Source organism: Ylistrum balloti, unplaced genomic scaffold, assembly GCF_031769215.1.
Source record: "Ylistrum balloti isolate Yb309-2 unplaced genomic scaffold, AGI_CSIRO_Ybal_v1 Utg369640, whole genome shotgun sequence".
NCBI lineage: Eukaryota > Metazoa > Mollusca > Bivalvia > Pectinida > Pectinidae > Ylistrum > Ylistrum balloti.
The window spans coordinates 239,745-248,972 of NW_026781901.1; the positions used below are offsets into that span (position 1 = coordinate 239,745).

At 34.7% G+C, this 9,228-nt stretch overlaps 1 protein-coding gene across 1 annotated transcript; it reads right to left on the minus strand.

Annotated features, from left to right (window-relative positions):
- Positions 1-1,586: 1,586 nt before the first annotated feature.
- LOC132554200 (uncharacterized) lies at positions 1,587-8,125 on the minus strand. Its single transcript, XM_060218509.1, has 10 exons — positions 8,098-8,125; positions 7,731-7,795; positions 6,103-6,224; positions 5,748-5,872; positions 4,918-5,441; positions 4,527-4,580; positions 3,356-3,473; positions 2,430-2,545; positions 2,111-2,183; positions 1,587-1,795 (listed from the first exon to the last, which is right to left on the minus strand). The coding sequence occupies exons 1-10, from the start codon at positions 8,123-8,125 to the stop codon at positions 1,587-1,589; spliced, it is 1,434 nt and encodes a 477-aa protein (XP_060074492.1).
- Positions 8,126-9,228: the final 1,103 nt, after the last annotated feature.

Sequence of the window (9,228 nt, forward strand, 5' to 3'; positions counted from 1 at the left end):
ATCGTCGTAAATCGTCGTAAAAAAAGACAGGACTTATAAACATTGATTATAGTACAACAGGATTAAGTCTGTTTCGTTAACGCTAATCGTCTCAAACACTTCCTGATACAGAAATCACGAGCGTACAACATGATGAACATTGATATAACGAAACATCTTGCTAATTTCTAACCATTAACTTTGACTCTCGGTTGGACAAATCTGTTACACTTTAAACATTAAAGGTCCTATAACCAAATTTTGTAATAAGTCATAATATAAGTGATCTAATCCTAGAATTAGAACAGCATACCGACAGTAGAGGTTACGGAAGTGGTGAGCCTCTCCTGCTTTGTAAACAACACCAGTGATTAATAATTCAAGAACAATTTCATTGATAATGAAACGAATTTTAGTGGAAATGTCGATTTAGTGTTTGCTATCAAACAAACACACAGCAGTTGTTTTTTTTTTTTTTTTTTTTTTTTTTTTTTTTTTTTTTTTTTTTTTTTTTTTTTTTTTTTTTTTTTTCGGAATTTACTTTATAATATTCGGTTTGGGAAAATAGTTCAATCATTAAAACAATAATATTAGAACAATGATAAATATATAAACAAGCGACAATTCATTATTATTGCTGTCTAGTCTTGTGTTTTGATCAATGTTTAACTACTGTTTGTCAGAAAGGGATTTCAGTAAAATATAAGAGACGAAATATGAGTATATACATTCATGTGTATATTGCTGATATGGAAGGAGATGGTACGTTTTTTTTATAAGAATTAACATACCAACTGCATTTAAATATCCATTAAAACACGTTAACATACACACTGATGCAAACATTTTCGAGTAGAATCGGTATCGTGTTTACAATTACTTTCCCGTCACTTACGATACGTAAGACATTACATTAAACGATGCTCGTTCATTCGATATTTTTTTCTTCTTTTTTATCACGTCATGTGCATCTTCTGATGTCTTCGTTCCTTCTTACTGTTTCTTTCTATTTCCAATATTTAGAATATGAATAGTTAGGAACATTTAAAATTATTTCATATATGCGCTATGCAAAGCTCATGTTTCTAAAAATAACATATTCAACCAATATTAACCGTATGTGTAGGCATACATCGAGTTGTACAATGTTTCAAAAATCAAGGAATATATCTATAAAATCATACATCATAATTGCAAAGTTTGGTTTCTGAGGAATTGTGTTTGTATTGGAAAAATATGTGACAAAACCTCGTCAAAACGGACATATACCTGCGTTTCACAGTCCAAGGGAGACAACTCTTGTAAATTCCCAGTACATGGAAGTTTTTCTATTGCAAATTTTCAATGTATATTGCAGGGGTTAATAGAATAAGTTGTCAATGTCTAAAAATACTATCTGTATTTTGACTCGAGATAGAGAGATTAAAAAGTATCGTCGAAGTCGTCATTTCTCTTCTCTGATTTTGAGATGCTGACAATGTATCATAACACCTTGTATTGTCTCAATGGCAAGTCTACATATTATTAGCAATATATGACCGACAAAACTATCAGATCAATTCCTGAAGGTTTGACGGAACCAAATGTTTGCTGCACTTCCTGTGTTCCTAGACTCGAGAATTGGTATTTTGGTCCTTTTTGTCGTCTTTGGCAAACACATCGTCTTCTACATTCTCCTGAATGGACGCCACTGAGAGCTTCAACTCGCTGGAGACAGATGAAGAATTCTTCTTTTTACTGGAACCTAGTCCATGGTGAAAGCTTGAAATGGACGAACTTTTCTTCTTTTTTGCCCCGACTCCGACACTAATGAAAGCTGTACAAAGCGAAAATACTGACGTTCAAAACCTTTACTTCAAACAAGAAAGCCCTGTCCGTCCCTCCCTCCCTTCCGTTCCATCCCCTCCCACACCTCTTTCTCTATCCTTCTCTTCCTCTTTTTGCCTGTCTTTTTCTCTCTTTTACAATGTAATGGAATCAGTTCGAAATCCCCCTTTCCTGTTTCAGTTCCACATTTGTAGAGGTCATGTGGCTTCATTTTCAATTTACCACAAAAGGTGAGCTGTGAAATCTGACGAATTAACGTTTCCTTGATATCAATAATATTGATTAAAAGAGAGAAAAAACTTACCCAAACGTTTGTCAATATCGTCCGCTGACAGGCCAGCTCCAACAGCTAACTTCTTAACCATTTCTAACGCCGCCTGTGGATACAACACCATCGTAAACAACAACATCAGAAAACAACAGCAAAAAACAAAAACAAACGGGGGAGGTCCTACAAGTATGATCAAGGGGTTTATCATTAGATTATTCATTGTGACGTCATTTACGTGATTACGCTGAAAAAAATATCTGAATGACGTAATCAATGTCGTTATTTACTTCAAACGTGTATTTGTTCAACAAGGGATATAGGAGATTAAAAGATTTTGGGCACTGCTTATTACCGTTAGGGATTTATTTTCGGCCTTGGCTTTCTTCAAGTCTGTTGATACCGCCTTCTTCTGTTTATATAACAATTTCATCCGGAAATGCTCATGATCAATAACAGCTACAACCAAACCTGAAAGAGGAATTTAAAAAGCGGGGTCAACCAAAGGTCAGGTTAGTTGTCAATAACAGATATCAAAAACAGAGACAAGACAAAAGTCAAAAACATAGGTCAGACAATAGTCAAATATTGAGGTCAGTGGCAAAGGTCAAAGGTAGAGGTTAAAGGTAAAATACTAAGGTCAACCATAGAAACTAAATGTACAGTTCAAACAAAAGTCAAACACGGAGACAATATGAAGGTCAAGGAAAAGGGTCAAATACAGAAGTCAAAACGAAGATTAAATATACAGGTTATTCAAAGGACAAATACTGGGGTCACATACTGGAATCAACTAAAGATTAAATACTTACGTCATTCAAAGGTCAAGTATTGTGGTAAAACACAGAGACGAAATTTTACGTTAATCACAGATGTCAAACTGAGGTAAAATTTAGGAATTAGTTATAGAGGTCAGAACCTTAAAACAAAGCTAGGTCATTTCCTAACGTTGTATAAACTAAAATTTGTCTACCACACCATGTTTATCATATGTCCTTTAATAGAGTTTTGTTTAAATCTTAAACACGTAAACGCTAGAAGCATCACAGGTAGTCCAGTAACTGACAATGGGTCATACTTCGCCATACTGACATTTAGCTCCACAGTGGCTTTGGCGATATGGCACGATTAGTCGAAATATGGGGACATATGTCGATAAATCGAACATAGAGCATGGTATTGATATAATATCTGTAAATATACTGTGTCAGGATATATTACGTATTATATACGTGTTACAGTGCCACTATATGATATAATATTTGTCTGTAAATATACCACTGTGTGGAACCAGAAAAGCCAATATGACCACCATTTCGCGGACGTGCATCCCACTCATTCCTTTCAGGAAGACGATATCGACGATAAAGGAGGCGACTACGATGAACCCGTCAAACATCTGAAAAATATGGAGGACAACGTCAGAATGTTTCATATCACAGACACTGGATAACCGAGATGTAGAACATAATTACTCGTGTTACGTATACAGAAAACTTTCAATACAATAAATCAGTATGGAATGGTATCACATAAACCGTTTTTAATACAGAATTATCAGTCTAAGGAAAAGCGATTCTTCCATTTGATTAAAGAGTCCACTCCTCACGTGACTGTTTATTCTGACATCCTGTTTACTCTGGCCTAAATGTGCTCTGTCACACTGTATGTCAGATAAGACATGTTAATCAAACCTATATGTTGTGTTCAACTGGCTGTCAGATTAGACGTGTTAAGCAGTCAAATAGGTTGTATTCCACATGGTGTCAGATTAAACAGGTTATTCAAACCAATATGTTGTGTTCCACAGGGTGTCAGATTAGACATGTTAAGCAGTCAAATAGGTTGTGTTCCACATGGTGTCAGATTAAGCAGGTTATTCAAACCAATATGTTGTGTTCAACTGAGTGTCAGATTAGACATGTTAACACATAGGTTGTGTTCCACATCAGATTAAACAGGTTATTCAAACCAATATGTTGTGTTCAACTGAGTGTCAGTTGTGTTCAAATAGGTTGTGTTCCACATGGTGTCAGATTAAACAGGTTATTCAAACCAATATGTTGTGTTCAACTGAGTGTCAGATTAGACATGTTAAGCAGTCAAATAGGTTGTGTTCCACATGGTGTCAGATTAAACAGGTTATTCAAACCAATATGTTGTGTTGCACAGGTTAATGTAGTTTAAATGGTGTGTCTCACACGATGTCAGATTAGACAGGTTGATCTCACCAATATGTTATGTACCACAGAGAGTCAGATTGCACAGGTGAATGTGGCTAAAATGTTGTGTATCACAGGGTGTCAAATTACACAGGTTAATCGGTCCAATATGTTGTGCCCAAGAGAGTTTCAAATTAGATAGCTTAATTTGACCAATACGCTAAGTGTCACATGATGTCAGATTGGACAGGTCAGTATGATCAATATATCCTACAGGGATAGTTTCTTACCTCTAATTTTCTTTCTAGTAGTTCTTTTCCTAGAAATAATACCTTCATCATTGTCTGAAAAATAAGGGTAAACTTCATAGAAAAGATGGTAAATGCTAAAATCACCTAAATTTATCGGAAATGGCTCCATTCTACAGAAGTAATATTGATAATGTTTGTCGGTAATTTTATTTCCATTCATACCCAACTGTAATTACTAGATTTGATTCACTTATTGCAAGTCGTTAAATCAACTTGGAAAATCTTGCACCTGCGATCAATTTAAGTCAATGTCATTAAGGTTATCAATCTTACGTAAAATTGAAAAAAGGGAGGGGTGGGGGGATTGAAGGGTCATGTTTAAATCTGAGGCCCAGGCCCCCCAAGCTAAGATATATCAAAAGTTACTTACCTCTACGACTAAAATTGCCAATATTGCAATGCTAGCTTTGTGGAAACCATGCGCAATATCTTCTTCAATCGAATGTCCATGCTCGTGGTGCTCGTGGTGAGCTGAACCGTTTCCATATATAGTGTTGCCATGACTACCTGAAGTTGCCGCCCTTTTTCGCCTCACTATTGGGGTCGTACTATTGTCCGATAGGGTTGTACCATTATACGGAATGGTTGTAGTGCTGTAAGACATTGTTGTACCATGGTTGGATAAGGTTGTGGCGTTGTAAGAAAGGGTTGTGGCGTTATGAATGTCATTCGGAACCATGGTGGTGGTTGTGAGAGCGTTACTTCCGGTGCCATGCGACGTGTCGGTTACACGAGAGTTGTGTGACCCTTGACCCCATTCGATTTTAGCATCAAGTACTGCTCTATAAAGATCGCTGATGTCAGTGGTTTGTAGTGGAGCAAGATAATCAGGATATATCTGTTTCATGTGTATAACAAAGTTCAGCTCGTTGTGTTCGGCTTTCTCCAGAACTCCTGTAAATAGAAAGATTTCTATCAGTAAAATTTCTGTTTTTTCTCTATCTCACTTTCTATCATTTTTTTTTTTTTTTTGATAAATTTAATTTTTATAAGATAAATCTGCATTTCTATGTATATGCATGAATGTTTATTTTTATGTCCATGCGTTTCATATCAGAACTTCTTTCTTACACCTCTTTGTCTTTTTGACAATAAAATGTTTTAAATCAAATCGATCTTATGAAAATGAAAACAAACCCAAACAAACGAAAAAAGAAATAAACGAAACAAAAAATAAGTCAAAGAGAAAGCCAAACTTACCTTTGAGATAGTATATATCGAGGATTAGCTCGCCTAGCACTAGGATACAGTCGAGTATGTTTAGAAGGACGATACATAGAAGCACCTGTTTACTGTGAATGACCTTCTCACCTTTCATCCGCACTCTGTAAATATATTAATAGATACAAAAACTAATAACAAACATATTATAGATAATTTTCACAAAATGAAAAACACAAAACACAAAAGAAAAACACGTGAATTACATAAAATACAGTGAAAAAGGCCAAATACAAAATTACGAAAATATGCCTGCAAACCAGCAGATGGTTTTTTTTACCGAAACTTTCTCTGCATACCAGCAGACGACTATGAAAATGTGTGCTGTACATACTTGCCAATCGTAGATTTGGGTTTGCGATTTTCTCTCTGTATGGCATCTTCTAGTTGTGATTCGGTCTGGGCTAAGATGTTTGAGTACGTCCTAGCAAACGCTAAACCACCTTCCGCCAACGCCTGTCAATCAATACAGATCAGTAGCAACATAAATGTGTGTAAAGATCGACTGATCTGTGAATCAACGTCAATTAAAACGTCTAAAAATTTTAATTCGAATGGAAATTCTAATTCATTTTTTAACATTCAATTTCGGGCAATAGACATGTTTTGTTTTCGTATTTTATTTTTTTTTTTAAATGCTGTTACAAAACAACGTTGTTACGTAAAATCAGGAGTATTATGCCAAAAAATGACGTAGTTATATTATTGACTTTACTTATGTAGTTAAATCATTTGAGATATGTTGATTTCTTGAGAAACTCTATAAAACGGCAACCATTCTTATCCAATGATCATTTTCGAAATCGTCCATTAAAGTTTACTCAAAGATGTTATGATATGACCATATCGTTTTCATATTCCGTATTGACGAGGTGTTCACTGAACTTTAGCATATGTTCAACACCAGAAAAACCTTGTATGAAACATTGAAAGGCCAATTATATGTTGTTTTAAATAAGTTAAATGGTGAGAGGAGGATGAACTCAGAAAAAACAAGGGTTCAGTCAAACGTCTTATTTACGTCCATATACGTCCATTTATACATAGATATCAAAATATCAACCCAATGCACATGATTTTCAGCTGTTCGGTCCAGAATATACAGGTTGGTATGGTACTTCGGCTTGTCATTGGATAATATTAGTAAATTCTCTTATTCATGTAAGATAATCTGTGGTGTTAAGATAATCTGTGTTGTTAAGATAATCTGTGGTGTTAAGATAATCTGTGTTGTTAAGGTAATCTGTGTTGTTAAGGTAATCTGTGGTCTTAAGGTAATCTGTGGTGATAAGATTGTCTGTGATATAAAATAAAATGTAGTGTTAAGATAATATGTGGTGTTAAGGTTATCTGTTGTTTTAAGGTAAGCTCCAGTGTAAAGATTATCTGTAGTATAAAGATAATCTCCAGTGCTAAAATTATATTATATCCTGTGTTAATACAATATTCAGTGATCAGATTTAAGATGATCTCCAGTGTTAAAAATTCCAAAGTGAGATAATATCTAGTTTTAAGATAATCACGAGTGTTAAGATAACCACGAGTGTTAAGATAATCACGAGTGTTAAGATAATCACGAGTGTTAAGATAATCACGAGTGTTAAGATAATCACGAGTGTTAAGATAATCACACGTTAAGATAATCACGAGTGTTAAGATAATCACGAGTGTTAAGATAATCACACGTTAAGATGACTTCCAGTGTACAGACAATATGTAGTGATAAGATAAATTCGAGTTTTAAGATTATCTCCAATGTTAGGATAAACTTCAGTGATAAGATTATCTCCAGTGTTAAAATAATCTGTAACATTAAGATAATCTGGAGTTTTAAGATAATGCCCACTGTTAAGGCTATCTCTAATATCAATATAATCACCAGTTTTTTCTTACAATTTGAAGTATTAATTACTTACAAATGTTTGATTACGTCCTACTCATAATATAGTTTAATTTACTCACCTTCAATCCTCTTTCTGGGCGTTTTCGTCTCCAAAACATGATGGATCTTTTCTTCTGCGGAGAAGCTGAAAAACAAACAACAATACAAAATGGTAATTTGTGTTATAATGCTACGCGGTGGGAAATATTTTTGCTTGATCATTGCATAAGTCCACAACGCTAGGAACGAACATTGCGTTCAAACGCCTTAAATATTAGATATTTATTTTATGATGTTCGTCCCATCACAGTCACAGTAATTATGTAAACAGTAAACAAATTATCAACATTGAAAAATGCGACGTCTATTAAAAAACAATATTAAAAAGCATAAAAATACGGAAGTATTTGTTTTTAGAAAGTGTTACAACTCCATTAAGTGTCTTACCAAAGCCAAAATTGTAATTCAACGTCATCTTAACGAAATCCGGTGTCCAAGAAATTATTTCACAGAAAAAAAACTTCTTGTTGCTCTATTTGGTGTTGAAATGATATGAGCATGTTCCGATATGCCGTTTTGGTTAAGTCCTTGTAAAGACAATGTTTACACCTGTTTGACAAATTGTTCATCAAAGAAGATTTCTCCAGGTAAAATTCACAATTTACTTTGACGAAATTGTGTTAAGGGCATACATATTCTAATTTGAGATCTATGACTGTCTTTTGTGTTATCTATAACACCTTAGGCCGTACATACAAAGCGATTCGGACAACTGACCACGAAAATTACTGCCTTCGGGACATACCTGGCCTTCGCAATGTAAGGTAACAGTCGTAGAGTCTCAAAAGAAATGACGTGAATTTCAACCTACGTAAAAATATTTGTGTCTGAGTGTCTAGACATAGAAAATAAGTTATATAAAGACCCCATCCCTCCCCCATTATCGCGCCATTCATAGGCGTCATTGAATACATTGTGTTATCTCCCTTGCAATACGTCGTGTAATGATATCAATCATGACGTCATTCGATATGTTATTGTTACGATACATTAACCCTTGAGGACACGAGTTGTTACCTCTTAATGGCTATTCCTGAAAATCTCTACCAGATTTCTTTTGCCTCGGTTTCACTCATGAAACTGATCATAAAGAACTTCACAGAAGAAGTAACTCTCCTTTTAAACCTTAACTTCAGGTAATTTACAGAAAGGCATATTTGTTTATGTAATATAACGTTCATTGGAGAAATTACTTTTAACTCAAGCAGTTGGATAGCATGCTTTGTAAAGAAGACGAAACGCTGTTAAATTTGTCTGTAAAAATAGAAAGATATCTTCATGAATAATTCAGTGAAGAAAATAAAAACTGAACGTTCAGCAAAAAGTGAGCAACGGATGTGTCAATAAAATGTGGAAGTACCGCAGGGTAGTTGCTGGAACCGGTATCGTGTATTTGTTTATCTTAAATGAATGGTTTGTCTTGAAGGTGAATATATAGTGGTATCTAGACTTATATTAGACGTTAGAAAAATAACAAATCAAGATGGCGATACCTCAAAAGTACGACAATACGGAATG